Source organism: Geospiza fortis, unplaced genomic scaffold, assembly GCF_000277835.1.
Source record: "Geospiza fortis unplaced genomic scaffold, GeoFor_1.0 scaffold61, whole genome shotgun sequence".
NCBI classification, from domain to species: domain Eukaryota; kingdom Metazoa; phylum Chordata; class Aves; order Passeriformes; family Thraupidae; genus Geospiza; species Geospiza fortis.
Window position 1 is genome coordinate 980,046 of NW_005054430.1, and position 19,499 is coordinate 999,544.

Here is a 19,499-nt window from a genome sequence, read left to right on the forward strand (position 1 = left end):
ATGTCATATAAAATATAATAAATATTATATATATTATAGGCTACCTATTTTATAAATAAAATATGTTTATATAACATATATATACATGTAAATTATGTATAATACACAATCATATAATATATGTATTATATTTATTTTAGAATATAATAATAATTTCTTATAAATGTAATCAATATGAAGATAATTACATAACAAATTAACAGAAATATCTGCAATACTATACACTTTCAAAATTAATAAAACAAATACTAGACACTTTCAAAATTAACAATACAAATGTTGCACAGAAACACGACCCAAACCTATTTTTAATGCAAACCAGTGGCTCCAAAAGCACCAGGCTGCTTTTAAAAAGCTTTTACCTTATAATAAGAAGTGAAAAATATTTAATGAGGCATCAAAAATAAATCCCAAAAATCCTATACAGAGCTCCTGTTGGCTACATTAGTTTTAAGCACCCACATAAATATTTTAAGTGAAATGAATGAATCCCTTAGTAGGAATAGAAACATTATTTTTCCAATCCTTTTAAAAAATTTAAAGGTTTTTTCTTCTCTTCTGTAAAATTGGATGTAGAAAATGCCAGCTCAGATTGGCCCTTGGCTGCTGCAGGGTTCATGGAAGGTGTTCGCATTTAGCATGTTCAAAGAGCATTAATAAAATTATATTTCACATCTATGATACCTCCAGGAGCTCTGAGTGGCAATAAACTGGAATTTGGTCTCATTTTGAGTGGGGAAGATGAGCTCAGATTGGCCAAATCCCACGGAAATGTTCTGAAAGGAGCCCTAGGAGTGTGAGGAGCATTTTTTCTAAATATTTTGAAAATACTTGGATACTTTTTTTTCATCCAAATTTGAGCCACAGCAAGTCCCTCCTCCACTGTGTGCCCTGAATTCCTGGTTTGTTTAAAGGCCCACCAGGAATTCCCTTGGGAATCTGCTCGGTCCAAAGCTGGGAGATTGTTAACAGTGAAATCGTCTTAAATGTGAATGTGTTCCTCATCTGGGGTTCTGAGGTGCTCATATCACCATTGATAACGCTGCTTGTCTTTGTTAATTAGCCACGTGGAAATGATGGAAAGAGGTTTTAGCTGAGCATTTTCTTTAACAATTAGAATTAATTAGAATAAAATGCATTTGCTATTATTATTATTATTATTATTATAGTAATTCTTTTTTCTTCTTCTTTTTTCTTCTTTTTTCTTCTTTTTTCTTCTTTTTTCTTCTTTTTTCTTCTTTTTTCTTCTTTTTCTTTTCTTCTTCTTTTTTCCTCTCCTTCTCCTTCTCCTTCTCCTTCTCCTTCTCCTTCTCCTTCTCCTTCTCCTTCTCCTTCTCCTTCTCCTTCTCCTTCTCCTTCTCCTTCTCCTTCTCCTTTCCTTCTCCTTTCCTTCTTTTCTTATTCCTTCTTCTTATCACCTTTTTCTCCCCTTGAGCTTTTTTTTTTAAGTTTGAAAAGAGCAGAAAGTTCTGAAGTTTGGGAGGAACACTTTAAAACCTGTAAATTCTCCCTTGCTGTACAAAAACCCTCATTATTCCGCTCATGTTTGCAAAGAAGAAAAAAATAAAATAAGAAATTCCACTCAATGTTTGCAAAGGAAAAAAAAATAAAATAAGAAGCACAGCTCTAATGAACTGGACCTTTAGGAATTTTGTGTTTTTAAAGGATCCATCCCCAAATCCCGTTTGTTCCCAGGATTTTCTGTGCACCTCTGGCCCAGCATTTTGCAATTCCAGCTCCGAGCTGAACCTGATTATCAGAGGTCTAACGAAGCCTCCGTGCTATTAATAACCTAATTAAACATTTAAAAGTCAGGAAAAATGTCAAGGACAGACAACTGGATTAACATTAGAGTCAGCTGGCTTATTTATTTCTACAGTTCCTAAATATTTATTAACAGGAGATGAGGCTTCCAAGCTTTTAGCACAAGGTGAGGCTGATGGAAAAATAAAATTTGCAAGGTTATGGAGAAGGAATCCTGTGGAGAGGCCATCTGGGAATGTGTGCGACAGGGATGAGCATGGAATTGTTATCCCTGGTGGGAGTTTGGGCAGAAATGACTCTCTGATGTGTGAGGCCCTGAGGAATGAAACCATCTGGAGGCCAGTGAGAAATCAAGGCCTCATTAGAAAAAACTCTGAGGGTTGGCTCTCAAAAATTTGGGGCGTTTCGTGTGGGAAAGTCTGGAAGAATTGGCAGGAAAATTGGTTTGTTTTTTTTTAATTATTATTTTTTAAACATTTCTGTGCTGTCGCTGACAGCGAATGGAGCCTTCACTTGGTGTGCGTTAATGTGGATTTATGTATTCCAGAGAGATTTTGGTATCACATCAGGGAATCATGGAATTATGGAATGGTTTGGGTTGGAAGGGACCTTCAAGGTCACCCAGTGCCACCCCATCCATGGCAGGGACGCCTCCTACCATCCCAGGCTGCTCCAGCCCCAGTGTCCAGCCTGGCCTTGGCCATTGCAGGGATGCAGGGGCAGCCCCAGCTGCTCTGGCAATCCCAGCCCAGCCAGGAATTCCTCATTGCCAAGATGCCATCCATGCCTGCCCTCTGGCAGTGGGAGCCATTCCCTGGGTGCTGTCCCTGCAGGCCTTGGCCCCAGTCCCTCTGCAGCTCTCCTGGAGCCCCTGCAGGCCCTGCAATGTGCTGGAAGCTCTCCCTGGAGCCTTCCCTGCTCCAGGGGAACATTCCCAACCCTCAGCCTGTCTCCTCTCTATCCTACCTTAATTTTTTCATTATTTATTCTGTAATCACAAGTGTAAATAGAGCCATGATTACAGAGGGAAATTCAATGTATTTATGTATATATATTCCATAATTTTCCATGCATCTCTGTCTTCTAAATTTTGAGCTGGATGGTGACAAGAGTGTTCTGGGGCCAACATCAGTCTTTAAAAAAATATTAGAGCTCTTTTTATTGCTGTTGTCTCTTCAAGGTGAGCTGGAGATAAAGCTAATCAGGAGAGAGGTAATTCCTTTTTTCCATGAGGAGAAATGTGACGCATCGGGATGTGCACGAGGCTAATGCAGAAAGGCCTACTTGTGACAGGATTCTCTACAAGAAAGGATCCTCAAATCCAACAAATAATTCTTTTTTTTCCTTCAGGAATGCTGTTTTCCATAGAGGTTTATCAGCAGATACACCTCTATGGAAAACAACATTCCAGAAGGAAAAAAAGGAGTTGTTTTCCATAGAGGTATATCTGCAGAAATGTAACACATCAGGATGTGCATGAGAAAAATGCATTAAGGCCTATTTGTGAGAGGATTCTCCACAAGAAAGGATCCTCAAATCCAACAAATAATTCTTTTTTTTCCTTCAGGAATGCTGTTTTCCATAGAGGTTTATCAGCAGATACACCTCTATGGAAAACAACATTCCAGAAGGAAAAAAAGGAGTTGTTTTCCATAGAGGTATATCTGCAGAAATATAACCCATCAGGATGTGCATGAGGAAAATGCTTTAAGGCCTATTTGTGACAGGATTCTCCACAAGGAAGGATCCTCAAATCCAACAAATAATTATTTTTTCCCCTCAGGAATGTTGTTTTCCATAGAGGTTTATCAGCAGAAATTAACCCATCAGCATGTGCACGAGGCTACTGCATAAAGGTCTATTTGTGACAGGATTCTCCATGACAAAAACTCCTCAAATCCAACAAATAACTCCTTTTTTCCCTCAGGAATGCTGTTTTCCATAGATGTTATATCAGCAGATATAACTCTATGGAAAACAACATTCCGGAAGGAAAAAAAGGAATTGTTTTCCATAGAGGTTTATCTGCAGAAATATAACACATTGGGATGTGCATGAGGCTAATGCAGAAAGGTCTATTTGTGACAGGATTCTCCATGACAAAAACACCTAAAATCCAACAAATAACTCCTTTTTCCCCTCAGGAACGTTGTTTTTTATAGAGGTTTATTTGCAATTTCTCTGCTTTCATTCTCTTTCTCAGAGCTTTAACCAGATTGAGAAGGTGAATGGGCTGAAGAACTTGAAAAACCTGCAGAGGGTGAATCTGTCCAACAATAAAATAAACAGCCTGCAGGGCTTGGAGGAGCACGACCTGCTGGAGGTGATCAATCTGGAGGACAACCAGGTACCAGACTGAGCTCCGCTCCTTCCAACAGCACAGAATATTTTCATTTTTCAACACTCAATTCCTTGAAGGGCTCCAAAAATCCTCCAGCAGTGCAGGGAATGATTAGAAAAGCTGAATTATTTTCTTTTTGCTGTTTCCAGCGTTGATTCCTGGCGTCCTCTCAGCCCTTATTTAATATCTGAGGTGGCTTTCTGTTCGCTCAGGTCCCACTTTGGTGCTCTCACTCCCTGAGGATTTGCAGGGCTCCCCTGCGTGGGTCAGGCAGGGATGAGTTTGCAGATTTTCCACCTCGATTATTCCAGAAGATCTTTACTTACAGCACCCCTCTGCTGCTGCCTGGCCTCTGGGGGGGTTGTTAATACCTCCCAGCCCAATTTTCTGACCGCAGATTCTTCTGAGCTCTCGGCTGGAAACTCCCTGCAAAGCAGAACTGCAAAAAAACCCCAAAAAAACTGTTAAAAAGTGGATTTTTTTATGCAGCACAATTTTCTGTGCTGGAAACACAATGGCACCATCCAACTCTTTTGAATTTTGAATGCCAAGCCAAATATCCACAATAATTTTGATATTGATCTTCCAGCATCCTCAACTGAAAAAAAAAATCAATTCATGAATCACTTTGACGTCAAAGCCATGTGAAAAAAAAAGATAATCTAAGAAAACAAAAATATAAAGCAGCAGTGGAACATTTTCTGTCATTTTTCTCTCTTTGCAAGTGGATTTAATTCAAGTCTCTGTGCATTCTTTTTTTTTCCTGCCTGACATTTAAAGGTGCCTCAATTGCAGCAGACAGGAAACTCTCTAATGGTGTGCTCGTTATTGACATTAATTACACCACTTCCAGTGCCTTATTTATTTTCCACTGTTCTTTACAGCACAGAAAAACTCTTGATTTTACCTCATCCAAACTTGCCTCTTTGAATGATGTCAATGAAACTGTTCAATGAGTTTTTTGAATGTTATTTTGAACTTTTTGGGGGTTTTTTTTGAACGTTGCCTTCTGAAGAATAATTTAAAGAGGAGTTTTAATTAATTAACACAGGGAGTTAGTTCAACTCACAACCATTAAGAATGATCTTAAATTCTTGGTTTTTTAAAAAATGGGCGCAACAGGTCCAGCTGCAAATGTGTCCCTTGTAAAACACTCAATGATTTCCAACTGTTGATGGCTGGAATTCTGGGATTTATTGAAGAAATCCACTTAAATCACATTTAACTTCACCAAAACTGTCCTGAGTGGGGTTATTCCTATCTCAAAGTGAGTTTAGAGCAGGCTGTGGTTGAGGTTTATGTTTTTAGGCACTTTAAAAGGATTGAGTATAAATTAGGGAGAATCTGGAGGCTTTTAGGTTCAGTTGGGCTTTCAGGATTTAAAAGAGGCCGTGAAAGAGATGGAGAGAGGATTTTTAAATGGGAAAACACAGACAGGAGAAAAGGGAATGGTTCTGCAGTAAAAGGGGAGAGATTTAGGTTGGATTTGGGGCTGGAATTCCTGGCTGGGCCGGAATTCCCAGAGCAGTCCTGGAGCCCTGGCAGTGTCCCAGGCCAGGCTGGAGCCCCCTGGGACAGTGGGAGACGCCCCTGCCCATGGCACCGGATGGGTTTGAAGGTTTGAAGGTCCTTCCAACCCAACCCATTCCTCAGTGATCCTTTAATTCCATTTTTCAGCAGAAAACCGGGTTGGTTTGGGTCGCACAAACCTCGATTGACCCTGTGGGAATCCATAAAGTTAGAGGGTTTGAGGTTTGTGGGAAAACAGACAGGCCTCAGTTATGACAGAATTATTAATATTGCTGATGCAGCCTATGAGCTCTAGGGAAGACGTGAGGAATAGAACGATAGATCTATGTTTGAGTATTTCAGAATAGCTTTCTAAGTTGCCAAAAGTTTCCATAGCAAAGTTAGACTTATGAATAAGGTTTTATGCATTGTCTTTAAGAGAGACTTCCTCGACTGTGATTCAAGCGGGCAGGTTGTTTTGCAATTCCAAGAATCCTTTTCTGGTGGATTGTTCTAATTCTCTCCCTGAGTTTTCTGCAGACTCAGATACAGAAACTGCTGTTTCTGTGAATAGAGCTTTGTTTTCAGAGGACAAGGCAGAGAGAAACACAGAGGCATCGAGCGTTGACCCAGAGCCTGGTGAAATTAAAATCGTTTTGTCCAGGGGGAAAAGGGGGGAGAAAGCAAGAGAATTTAAAAAAGCTTCTGTGCAAACTCAAATGGATAATGTTAGAATTTTAAAATCTGTTTCTACTTCTACCGAAGGAAAAATTAGTCTTTTAAGCTCACGGCTTAACGCTGGCAATTTTCCAACTGAGTCCTCCCAGTCAGAAATGCGATGCAAAAAATGTAATACTGCTTTAGAAGGTGTCTCAAAAACAAAATTGAGATTTAAAACTCGAAAACAGTCTAATTTGTCTGAGTCTAGTAATTCACCGCCAATATTCATTTGCTCTGTGTAATTGGCTAAGACGAGTATTTGGCATTTTGTAACAAGAAGATTCTTTGACTTGCTGCCTGGATTGCGAACTGTCAAGATCTTTACATAGACAAAACTATGGATTAGAAAGATTCTAGAAAATAAACAGTTCCCGACGCATTCCAAAGCAGTCCCGTCCCATTGTGTCTGTATATACCTGGCCAGTGCAGACCCCAATAACTGAGTGCCCTTTGTGCACAGCTGAGACCCCAAATCCAGAGGCTGGACCCTCTGGATTCCCTGGTTTATCCCTCTGGACACATCCGAGGACAAAAATCCTGCTCCTTTTTTCACCAAGTTCATCTGTGGGATGAACATGAACTTCAGTGAAAAGAAACTCTTAGAAGGATTTCTTTTTTAACTACCCCAATAACCGAGCACCCAGTTTTCCTTTGGGCACAGCTGAGACCCCAAATAGGCTGGAACCTCTGGATTCCCTCATTTGTCCCTCTGGACACATCCAAGGACAGAAATCCTGCTCCTTTTTTAACCAAGTTCAGATTTTTAACCAAGTTCACTTGGTTAAAAAAGTCGTTGGTTAAGAAAGGACCATGATTTTGGTTAAGAAAGTCCTTGGTTAACCTCGGTTAAAAAAGGACCAGGATTTTGGTTAAAAAAGTCCTTGGTTAAAAAAGGACCAGGATTTCGGTTAAGAAAGTCCTTGGTTATCTTTGGTTAAAAAAGGACCAGGATTTTGGTTAAGAAAGTCCTTGGTTACCCTTGGTTTAAAAAGGACCGGGATTTTTGTCCTTGCATGTTTAGGATGAACTTGAATTTCAGCGATAAGAAACTCTTAGAAGGATTTTTTTTTTTTTTCAAAAACTACCCAGCCCGAGCACGAATTTCACTGCAGAATTGCCTCGCTCCAGCACATCAGCACGAGAAAAGCCAAATGTGTCAGGGCTTGACATTTGAAAGAGCTGGGAAAATGCAGGTGCTTGGAAATGGCTGTGTGGATTATCCTGCTGCTCCAGCTAGCAGCCAAGTCATCTCCTTTTGTGTGGAAGTGCCTCACTGAGTGCAGTTAACGTCTAAATCCCTTTTGTGATTTAGAATTATTTTTTTTATGCCCAGATTTGGAGAGCAGGCATGAAAATAGTTCATTTTCCCTGCCCAGCTCTCCTGGATTCTGACTTATGCTCTGTTTCTGTCCCTGCTCAGGTGGCTGAGCTGAGCGAGCTGAAATGGATTGAGGATCTGCCTCTCCTCAGGGATTTAAATCTTCTAAAAAACCCTCTACAGGTAAGAAAGAGCCAGGAATGAGAACCTGAACCTGATGGTTTGAATGCTTTTAGCCCCAGTTTCTGTCTCTAGAAGTGGGCAGGTCATTTGTCCTGAGTGATCAAAGACAATTCTATCCCAAGCCTTGTGATTTCTAAATTTGGGGTGAATTTTATGGTCATTCCCAACACCAGAAAGAAGAAAAATATTAAGAGTTATTAATTTTTTCTTGTAATTACCAGGTTTTTATTGTCCTTTATGAGGCTGGTCTGTCACGGCCTGCAATAAAATTAGCAGGAAAAAGTACCTGAAATAGTCTTATTCCTGATTTTCCATAATCTGAGAGGCTTTTCCTTCTCCTAAGCAAAGTCTGATCAAATCCCTTTCCATTTTTAAATCCCCATCTTGGCCATTTGAATATTTTGGTTACAAACTTTTGAACAAAGCTCTTGCTGCAGCTGTGAGGGCTCAGTTTGGGCAGTGCCTTGACACCCTTCAGGGTAAAAAAAAAAACTTTTATTTTGCAATTTATTAACACAAATTTAATTTTAGCTGATTGGAATTCAATATTGGCTGGATGAAATTTAGTTGTTTTTTTTTTGACAAAATGGAAATTTTTCCCCTCAGGAACAAGGCAGTTATTGGCTCTCAGCGATTTTCATGTTGCTCCAAGTCACAGAACTGGATCTCAAAAAGGTCTCAGTGGAAGAAAAGGTAAGAAAACATCATTTCATTCTGGAAATTTTCTAAATAAATAATACAAAATCCAGGCTTGCAGTTGTAGCAAACCCCACCTCCAAAATCCTGCTTGACAGAAATTCTGTAGGGTTGGAAACTTTTCCCTGCTGTGGAGCCTGAACCGGGATTTGCTTGCTGCAGATGCTGTTTGGGGCACGTTTTGTGTTCATAAGGGGAAATTTCAGTGTTTTAGTGGAAGGAGGAGATGATTCCATGAAAATCATGGAAAGGACAGGCAGGTGGATGCTCTTTTTCCAGCCTCACCATCCCCAGGTGACTCCTCCCAGTCTGGTTTCTCCTCTGGAAAAATGGAATTTTTGCTGCTCTGCAGGTGTGTTGTGATATTTGAGGAATTCTTGGAAAATTTTCCATGTGATCTGATGGAATTCCATCATCCATCCATCCATCCATCCCTCATCCATCATCCATCCATCCATGCATCCATCCATCCATCCATCCCTCATCCATCATCCATCCATCCATGCATCCATCCATCCATCCATCCCTCATCCATCATCCATCCATCCATGCATCCATCCATCCATCCATCCCTCATCCATCATCCATCCATCCATGCATCCATCCATCCATCCATCCCTCATCCATCATCCATCCATCCATGCATCCATCCATCCATCCATCCCTCATCCATCATCCATCCATCCATGCATCCATCCATCCATCCATCCCTCATCCATCATCCATCCATCCATGCATCCATCCATCCATCCATCCCTCATCCATCATCCATCCATCCATGCATCCATCCATCCATCCATCCCTCATCCATCATCCATCCATCCATGCATCCATCCATCCATCCATCCCTCATCCATCATCCATCCATCCATGCATCCATCCATCCATCCATCCCTCATCCATCATCCATCCATCCATGCATCCATCCATCCATCCATCCCTCATCCATCATCCATCCATCCATGCATCCATCCATCCATCCATCCCTCATCCATCATCCATCCATCCATGCATCCATCCATCCATCCATCCCCCCCTCAAATCATCTTTCCAATCCCCAGATTTCTGCTCCCAACCAAGCCCACCACAAATCCTGACCCTCAACCACACCAACCCATCCTCATTCCCGATGATCACCCAAGACTTTTCCACCTGTTAACAATTCCATCACTGCTCCCCTTCTTTTCCCATCCCCTTTCCTAAAATTTTGGACCAGGTGGCTGCTGTGAACAAAGAGGCGCCTCCTGCAGAGGTCGTGGCTGCTGACGATCACAGGACTCAGCTTCTGTACCACTCTATGCAGCCCCAGGGAGTCCTCAACAGGTGAGTTCCTTTCTCCAGCTGCTCCTGACGGTGCCACTCAGGCACAGCAGGATTTTGTCACCTTCAGAGGGACGTTTTTTCCCGAGGAGGAAAATCCTGCAGGATTCTGCCGGCAGCCTGGAAACGAGGCAAAGCTGATTTGGTCCGAATTGATGACGAAACGAAGCTTTTCATTCACCTCTAAAAGTCTGAGACAGATTGTCCACGGCTCCTCTCGCTTTCCTCAAAGCTGTTGGAGCAGATGGGCATTTGCACCGCAAACGAGAGATGCAAAATTCCTCCCCTTGCCCAAAGGAAAAATCCCTGGAGGCAGCAGAGAGCTGGAAAATTTCTCCTTCCGCTTCTGCCAACGCCTTCTCTCCCCACTGCAGCATCCTGTTGGGATAAAATTATTCTGTTTGGGGATTTTGGGGCACATTTCGTGTTCATAAGGGGAAATTTCAGTGTCTTAGTAGAAGGAGGAGATGATTCCATGAAAAGCATGGAAGGCACAGGCAGGTGGATGCTCTTTTCCCAGGTGACTCCTCCCAGTCTGGTTTCTCCTCTGAAAAAATGGAATTTTTGCTGCTCTGCAGCTTTGTTGCGATATTTGAGGAATTCTTGGAAAATTCTTCCACATAATCTGATGGAATACAGCAGAAATTATCATCATTATTATTATTATTATTCTGTCAAAATTCAGCCATGCTGGGGAGGAAAGCCCGCTCCTTTTGCAGGGCGGTTCTCCCTCCAAAGCCCAGCTTTGTGCCCCACACCCCATTTTGGTGCTGAATTAATTCATAACTGAGTAACCTGATGGAAAAATCCAAGATTTAGTAACTCAGAAATTTGTATTTTTATTGTGACTCAGTTTTCTGGGATCATCCACAACAAACAGGAGCCTTCCCAGTAGTGACACCAGCTCTGAGAATTCTTTTAAAAACAAAGATTTCTTTATTTTTGCAAGGATGGAGATTTCTTAAAATAAACCCACAAAATTGGATTATTTTTCTTCTTTAAAAAAAAAAGCCCTAAAGGCACAGATTTATTTTTTTTTTCCAGGGCTGTGTTTAAATATTTGCTTAGTGGATTTTGGATTGATGGAAAGAAGGAATTCTGCCTTCTGCTAGAGGAATCGTGCACACAAACACAAAAACATCAGCCCAGCCCCAAAAATTGTTAATGACGCCTGGAGCGTTGGCTGGGGCTCAGCTGGAAAGCGCCCCAGAGTCATTAATGAAATCTTCCTAATGATTATTGCCCTTTCCACCCTAAAATTCCTTTTGGAACCAGACTGGGGGAGTTCATTTGCATCTCTCTTTCTCCATCGGGTTATAATTAATTCTGGGTCCGTGATATCTTTATTATTGCAAATCAAACCTGAAAACAAAGCAGAAAGTTTTTTATTCTTGCCTGTCCTGCAGGCACAAAACATTGAATTTCCTATTCTTTTCTTCTCTCTCTCAATTTGATTTTTTTTTTCTGTAATTACGTGGTAACAGACCAGTGAATATTATGGGTATTTTCCCCTCCTAGAGATGCAGGTGACATTTGAAAATGTTGCTCAGAGTGACAACATGAGGAGCAGAAATTTAATTTAATTTAATTTAATTTAATTTAATTTAATTTAATTTAATTTAACTTTACCAGTCTGTTGGGCCAGGACAGGATGATCTTTGGTACCTGGCTGTTGAGGAGGAACCCATTCAGAGCATGATTCTTTTTGACAATTAAAATAATTAATCACTGGAACAATTTGCCAAGAGTTCTCCACAAGTGGAAGGTTTTCAACTCAAATAGGATCTCGTGGAACCCCAGGCATTGGGCTGGAAACAGGAACCACCTTGGGGAATTCCAAGTGGGATGATGGTTTAGATAATCAAAATAATCCCTTTTGGTCTTAAAATTGATTAATTTTTCACAGCAGTGCCCACAAAGACAAAGAAATTTGAATTATGAGCCCAAAACTCCTTTCCAGAATCTTCTTCCAAGCTGTAGGAATCCCCAGATTTTGTGTTGAGAACCCAGAAATGGTGATGTGGTGAAGGACAGGATTATGGAAATGTTCTCCTGAGGAAATCCTAAATCCCAGGAATCCAAGGACAGGGAAAATCGGGAATTTATTGAAGAGAATTTGAATTTTCAGCGTGATCTCATCAAGGGATGATTTATTGGGTGTAACATTTCCTCGTGGAAGGAAAGGTGCCAGAGGAATTCCGCATTTTCCAAGCCTGGAACAGGAACCAACTTGGGGAATTCCAAGTGGGATGAGGGGATTATAATTTAGATCATCAAAATAATCCCTTTTGGCCTTAAAATCTGTTAATCTTTCACAGCAGTGCCCACAAAGACAAAGAAATTTGAATAATGAGCACAAAACTCTTCCAGAATCTTCTTCCAAGCTGTAGGAATCCCCAGATTTTGTGTTGAGAACCCAGAAATGGTGATGTGGTGAAGGACAGGATTATGGGAATGTTCTCCTGAGGAAATCCTAAATCCCAGGAATCCGAGGACAGGGAAAATCGGGAATTTATTGAAGAGAATTTGAATTTTGAGCGTGATCTCATCAAGGGATGATTTATTGGGTGTAACATTTCCTCGTGGAAGGAAAGGTGCCAGAGGAATTCCGCATTTTCCAAGCCTGGAACAGGAACCAACTTGGGGAATTCCAAGTGGGATTATAATTTAGATCATCAAAATAATCTCTTTTGGTCTTAAAATTTGTTAATCTTTCACAGCAGTGCCCACAAAGACAAAGAAATTTGAATTATGAGCCCAAAACTCTTTTCCAGAATCTTCTTCCAAGCTGTAAGAACCCCAAACTTTCAGAGTTGGGAACCCAGAAATGGTGATGTGATGATGGACAGGATTATGGAAATGTTCTCCTGAGGAAATCCTAAATCCCAGGAATCCGAGGACAGGGAAAATCGGGAATTTATTGAAGAGAATTTGAATTTTGAGCATGATCTCATCAAGGGATGATTTATTGGGTGTAAAATTTCCTTGAATAAGGAAAGGTGCCAGAGCAATTCTGCATTTTCCAAGCCTGGAACAGGAACCAACTTGGGGAATTCCAAGTGGGATGAGGGGATTATAATTTAGATCATCAAAATAATCCCTTTTGGCCTTAAAATCTGTTAATCTTTCACAGCAGTGCCCACAAAGACAAAGAAATTTGAATAATGAGCACAAAACTCTTCCAGAATCTTCTTCCAAGCTGTAGGAACTTCTACATTTTTAGTGGTGATGTGGTGAAGGACAGGATTATGGGAATGTTCTCCTGAGGAAATCCTAAATCCCAGGAATCTGAGGACAGGGAAAATTGGGAATTTATTGAAGAGAATTTGAATTTTGAATTTTGGGATTTAAATTCCCGTCCAACCCACCCCATTCCAGGATTTGATGTGGAAAATAAAAGTTGTTTTTTTTTCCCCAGCACTGCCTTGCCGTAATTATTCACAAAAATAATGAACTTGAGACAAAAACGAACTTTTCTGCGACATCCTGATCAAGTTTGGACCCTTCCTCACTTCAGCTTTTTTCTCAAATTTGAAATGGTTCTTTCAGAATGGATTTTTCAAGGGAATTTTTACCTTCTGCAGGATTTTAATTTATCGTGCTAATCAGCTTTTTCTGCTAATTATATCCATAGATCCTGGTAGGGAACAGAGGAGCTTTGCTGCTCTTAAAATAAAAGTAAAGCCATGATTTTGGAATTATTTTCCTCCTTGATTATATTGGAATGTTGTCTTTATTCCTTAAAGAACGAGTTATTTGTGAGAAGGATGGTAAAATAAATATATTCTATAAATATATTTTATTTTCTTATATTTTTCTATATTATTTTCCTATCTTTTCTTATATTTTCTTATATTTATGGTCTTGTATTTTTCTCTTCTATTATTTTCTTGTATTATTTTCTTATCTTTTCTTCTATTATTTTCTTATCTTTTCCTTTATGTCAAAAGGGATATTCAAGAATAAGAGGAACATTGTGTGAAGGTATTTATTGTTGCCTTAACATAAATCAGAGCTTGAATAAAAAAATGCCAGTGTTTTGATTTAAGTGGTTAATTTATCATAGAGGAACACTATGCCAAGTTCTTACCTTATGTTGTTCCATTGACTTCATTAGAGTTATATCAGGGATGAATTTGGTTTCAGTTTGTTTAACATTCCTGCATTCTCACACTTTATCTCAAAGTACACGCTTGCAAATACAATGTCAACCAGTATAAGGAGGTGGCTCTCTCTCTTCAAACACTGTTAACTGAGTAACCTGTTTTTACAAATCATGTGTTTTATATATACTACAAAACAGGGCATAAGCAAAACAATGGTATGATAAGCCATTACTATGCTTTAGAAAAAGAATGTTCAAGGACTGTTGTTCACTTTAGTTTTCTTTTTCTTTTTTTCCTAATCTTGGCTTTCTCCCATATGACATTATATGAAATCTTACACATTTAAAAAAGTATTTTTCACTGTTCTATAAAAACAAACAAACAAACAAAAAACATCAAAAAAAACCAAAAACAAACAAAAAAAAACCCACAAAAAAACCCAAAAAACAAAAAACCAAAACACCAAAACCAGGAAATCCCAGCCCTTTAGAAAAGGCTGAAAATCAGAATAAAAACAACATTAGTCCTTTTAAAAAAGAGTTTTTAAAGCCGTTTTTAATGCCATTTTTACATTTAGAGCGCCTTGATTTTTATGAACGAGCTGAGATGAGTCGAAGGGGCGATCAGATCTCTGCAAAGCTTTCGGAAAAGCGGCCAAAATTTGATTTTTAGGTGTGAATTAATGGGAATTAATTGCTTTTTTGCAGCACTTTGCCCACCCTGGATGATCCCTACCCCATGCTGGTGCTGGTGGGCCCGGTGGCCGGGGGCAGGAGGCAACTTTCGCTCAAAATCTGCAGACAATTCAAGACTTTCTTCAGATTTGGGTAAGTTCTGCTCCCTGGGCTTAAAAACACCACCAAAGGATCAAAAACAATCACCAAAGGATCAAAAAAATCACCAAAGGATCAAAGAAATCACCAAAGGATCAAAAAAATCACCAAAGGATCAAAAACACCACCAAAGGATCAAAAAAAACCACCAAAGGATCAAAGAAATCACCAAAGGATCAAAAACACCACCAAAGGATCAAAAAAAATCACCAAAGGATCAAAAAAATCACCAAAGGATCAAAAACACCAAAGGATCAAAAAAAACCACCAAAGGATCAAAAAAAATCACCAAAGGATCAAAAAAAACCACCAAAGGATCAAGGTTGGAATTGCTGCTGGTTTGGTTTGTGGGGTTTTTTTTTGTTTTTGGAAAGTTCAAAACCAAAGAATTTTGCTGTGGTTTTGTGTCTTCTCGAGGCTTGGTTGGGTGGATTGTTAATGAGAGAGAAGCTATTTGAATTAGCAAATTTGTAATTTGTCAGACAGAAAGTGAAACCAATGAAAATCACAAATCAAAATAGAAAATAAACAAATGAAAACAAAATAAAGAAATGTAACCACAAACAAATGAAAATCACAAACTAAAACAGAAAATAAACAACGTCAAACAAACAAATGAAAATCACAAACGAAAACAAACAAGCAAATAAACCCACAAATCAAAACAGAAAATAAACAAATGAATACAAAATAAGCCAATGAAAATCACAAATCAAAATAGAAAATAAACAACATCAAACAAAATAAATAAATGTAACTACAAACAAATGAAAATCACAAACTAAAACAGAAAATAAACGTCAAACAAACAAACAAATGAAAATCACAAACGAAAACAAACAAGCAAATAAACCCACAAATCAAAACAGAAAATAAACAAATGAAAATGAAATAAATACAAGAAAGTCACAAACCAAACCAGAAAACAAATGAAAATGAAATAAACAAATGAAAATCACAAATCAAAACAAAAATAAACAAATGAAAACAAAATAAATAAAAATCACAAATCAAACCAGAAAACAAACTAAAACAAAACAAACAAATGAAAATCACAAATCAAAACAGAAAATAAACATCAAACAAACAAACAAATGAAAATCACAAACTAAAACTCAAACAAACAAGCAAATAAACCCAAAAATCAAAACAGAAAAGGAACAAATGAAAACTAAAAAAATAAATGAAAATCACAAATCAAAATAGAAAATAAACAAAATCAAAACAAATTAAAACACAAACCGAAACAGAGAACAAATTAAAATGAAAGAAACAAATGAAAATCACAAACCAAACCAGAAAAGAAACAAAACCAAAAGAAACAAATTAAAACCAAACCAGAAACCAAACATAAAACCCAGAAACCAAAACAGAAACTAACCAAACAAAAAACATAATAAAAGAACAAAAGGAAAAAACCCCACAGACCAAAACAAACAAAAAACCCCCCAAAACATGCAAAAAAACCTCACAACCAGAAATAAAAAAATCACAAACCAAAACAAAAAAGACCTTAAAACCCAAGCCGCCCAAAAAACCCAAGCAAAAAAAAACCAAAAAAAACCAAATAAAAACCCCAAAAGAACCAAAAAAAGCTCCAAAAAAACCCCCAAAAATGAAAAACCACAACCAAAAAAATAAAGAAATCAAAACCCCAAAAAATCCTGCTCTGCATCCCCTTAATTCCCCATTTATTTATGGCATTAATTTATCCATTCATTTTCAATTTAAGGGGAAAATCTGTTTTGCAACTGTAAAAATTCCTTTCCCCCCCTTTATTTAAATCCATATTTTAGAAATGACAAATTCCACTCCATTTGGAATTATTCAGATATTCTCTGAGGGTCTTTTTGGGGGTTTTTTTGGGTTTTTTGGGGAGTTTTTGGGGTTTTTTTTGTTTTGTTTTGGATTTTTTTTGTTTTTTGAAGAGCATTTTTCCATCGTGTGTTTCATTCCCTACAACTTCCACGGACGAGGGGGGAAAATAAAAAATCAAATTTTTAAAAAAAGGGAATAGACAGAACTTTACCAGAGCAGAAAATTGTCAACCATCGAACAAAAGTTGTGTTTTTAATTATTCGCGGGGAGGTTGGAGCGATTTTCTGCCCGGAAATTTCAAACATTCTGCTCATTCAAAACGGATTTTCTGCAAGATATTCTGGCAGCATGAATGTAAACATGGCCCTGCAATTAAAAAAAGGCTGAAATGGATAAAAATCACAGGAAATCCAAGAAAACTGGCCCCTCCAATGGTCTGGGTGGGTTTTGGGTTATCCCAGAAAAAATCAGGGAATTTTTACTCGCTGCTCTCATATTTTGGGGGGGGAAAAAAAGTGCCACCCTCTGATGCTGACACAGAATTTTTACTGCTTTCCAGCCCATTTCTCATGGGAGAAATGAGGAGAAATGAGGAGAAAAATCTGATTTTCTGCATTAATTAACTGGGGGATTTTGGGGTGGTTTCTTTAGGGATTTTTTGGGGGTTTTGGGTGGATTTTTTGGGCATTTTAGTTGGTATTTAGTGTTTCATCCTAGTGGCTGAGGTTTGTCCTTATGGGATGGCTGGGCATTCCTTTCCCTGCCTTTTTCCCAGTTTATTGGCAAAGCAGAAAAAAATGGGAAAAAATCTGATTTTCAACCAGAACCAGATCCACTCAATACTTCAGGCTCAATTTGTTACCTGCATTAATTAACTGGGGGATTTTGGGGGTTTTTTAGGTATTTTGGGGTTTTTTAAATGAGTTTTTAGTGTTTTGGCCTGGTGGTTGAAGTTTGTCCTTATGGGATCTCAGGAAATTCCTTTCCCTGCCTTTTTTCCCACTTTAATGGCAAAGCAGAAAACTGGAAAAAAAACCTGATTTTCAAACAGAACCAGACCCACTGAATCCTTCAGTTAATTAATGCAGGTTAGAATTCAAGAGTGAAGTATTTTGGGGGGGATTTTTTAGGGATTTTTGGGGTTTTTTTAGTGGATTTTTAGTGTTTCACCCTGGTGGCTGAGGTTTATCCTCATGGGATGACAGGGAATTCCTTTCCCTGCCTTTTTTCCCATATTAAATGCAAACAAGAAACAAGGAGGAAAATCGAATTTTCAAACAGACCCAGAGCCCCTGAATATTTCAGTCTCTAATTATTCTGATTTTCAAACAGAACCAGACCCACTGAATCCTTCAGTTAATTAATGCAGGTTAGAATTCAAGAGTGAAGTTTTTTTGGGGATTTTTTAGGGATTTTTGGGGGGTTTTTTTAGTGGATTTTTAGTGTTTCACCCTGGTGGCTGAGGTTTATCCTCATGGGATGACAGGGAATTCCTTTCCCTGCCTTTTTTCCCATATTAAATGCAAACAAGAAACAAGGAGGAAAATCGAATTTTCAAACAGACCCAGAGCCCCTGAATATTTCAGTCTCTAATTTTTTCCTGCATTAATTAACTGGAGGATTTTGGAGGGTTTATTTTGAGGTTTTTTGGGGATTTTTTGGGTAATTTTAGTGGATTTTGGCCTGGTGGCTGAGGTTTATCCTCATGGGATGACAGGGAATTCCTTTCCCTGCCTTTTTTCCCACTTTAATGGCAAAGCAGAAAAGAGGAGGAAAATCTGATTTTCAAACAGACCTGGACCAACCGTATATTTGAGTCTCTAATTGTTACCTGCATTAATTATCTGATTTTGGGGGTTTTTTGGTGAGTTTTTAGTGTTTTATCCTGGTGGGAAGATCAGCAAAGCAGAAAATTGGGAGAAAAATCTTTTCCCACTTTAAAGGCAAAGCAGAAAAAAGGGAAAAAATCTGATTTTCAAACAGAACCAGACCCACTGAATCCTTCAGTATTAAACTGCTACCTGCATGAATTCGCTGGGTTTTGGGGTTTTTTGGGGGGGATTTGGGTGGGATTTTAGTGTTTTATCCTGGTGTGAAGCTGAGGTAGCTGCGTTTTTCCTTTCCCTCCCTTTTATCCCAATTTTCTCCCCACTTGCAGGATTGTCGCTCCCTTCCCCATAACCATCTGTTTAAAAATTGGACTTTTTCTTAACCTCACAGTTCAGCCCAGCTCCTTTTCCACTTTTAGGATTGGACTTTATATCATCCCCAAGCCTGACAGAATTGGGGAAAAAGAAATGGGTTCATCATTTCTGAGTCGCAGGCTGCCGTGACAGCTCCAGCTCAGGCCAGGCTGCGCTGGGGAGGGATTTATAACCGAAGCACCACGTTCAATTTCACTTTTTTGGGGTGTATTTATGGGGCAATCTTTCAAACCCCCAGCATTTAGGGGTGTGATTTGCACCGCTTTCTATTTCTCGTATTTCTTCGCTGCTTAAAAATCAAATTATTTCTAGTTTCCTTGCTTTCCCCCCCTTTCCTCCTCACTGCGATTCCAGAGCTGCTGCAGGGATTGAAACCTGGTTATTTCTTTTTTTATCCCATAAATCTGCCAGGCCCTGCCACACCACCAGGAAAGCTTATTTTGGGGAAGAAAACAGGATGGATTATCATTTCATTTGTGAAGAGGAATTTGACAAAATGGTGAAAGCAGTAAGTTCCTGGCTCCTGTCCCTTGGAGCTTTTTTCCTGCTCCCACGGTGAACTCAACTTCTCTGTCCAAGCCTGGTTTATTTTTATATTTTTTATATATTTGTATATTTAATATATATGTATAGATTTATATGTAAATATATTATATATTATATGTTATATATTATATATTATATGTT

The 19,499-nt window shown here is 38.9% G+C and overlaps 1 protein-coding gene across 1 annotated transcript in view; it reads left to right on the plus strand.

Annotated features, from left to right (window-relative positions):
* The window catches only part of LRGUK (leucine rich repeats and guanylate kinase domain containing), a gene marked incomplete at its 5' end in the record, with an annotated part of 48,456 nt that overhangs the window by 8,915 nt on the left and 20,042 nt on the right, over window positions 1–19,499 (plus strand). Inside the window, 6 exons of the mRNA XM_031061889.1 lie at window positions 3,968–4,111; window positions 7,755–7,835; window positions 8,442–8,528; window positions 9,748–9,854; window positions 14,665–14,784; window positions 19,224–19,320. Of these exons, the coding sequence (XP_030917749.1) occupies window positions 3,968–4,111; window positions 7,755–7,835; window positions 8,442–8,528; window positions 9,748–9,854; window positions 14,665–14,784; window positions 19,224–19,320 (636 nt within the window). The remainder of the gene's footprint in view (window positions 1–3,967; window positions 4,112–7,754; window positions 7,836–8,441; window positions 8,529–9,747; window positions 9,855–14,664; window positions 14,785–19,223; window positions 19,321–19,499) is intronic.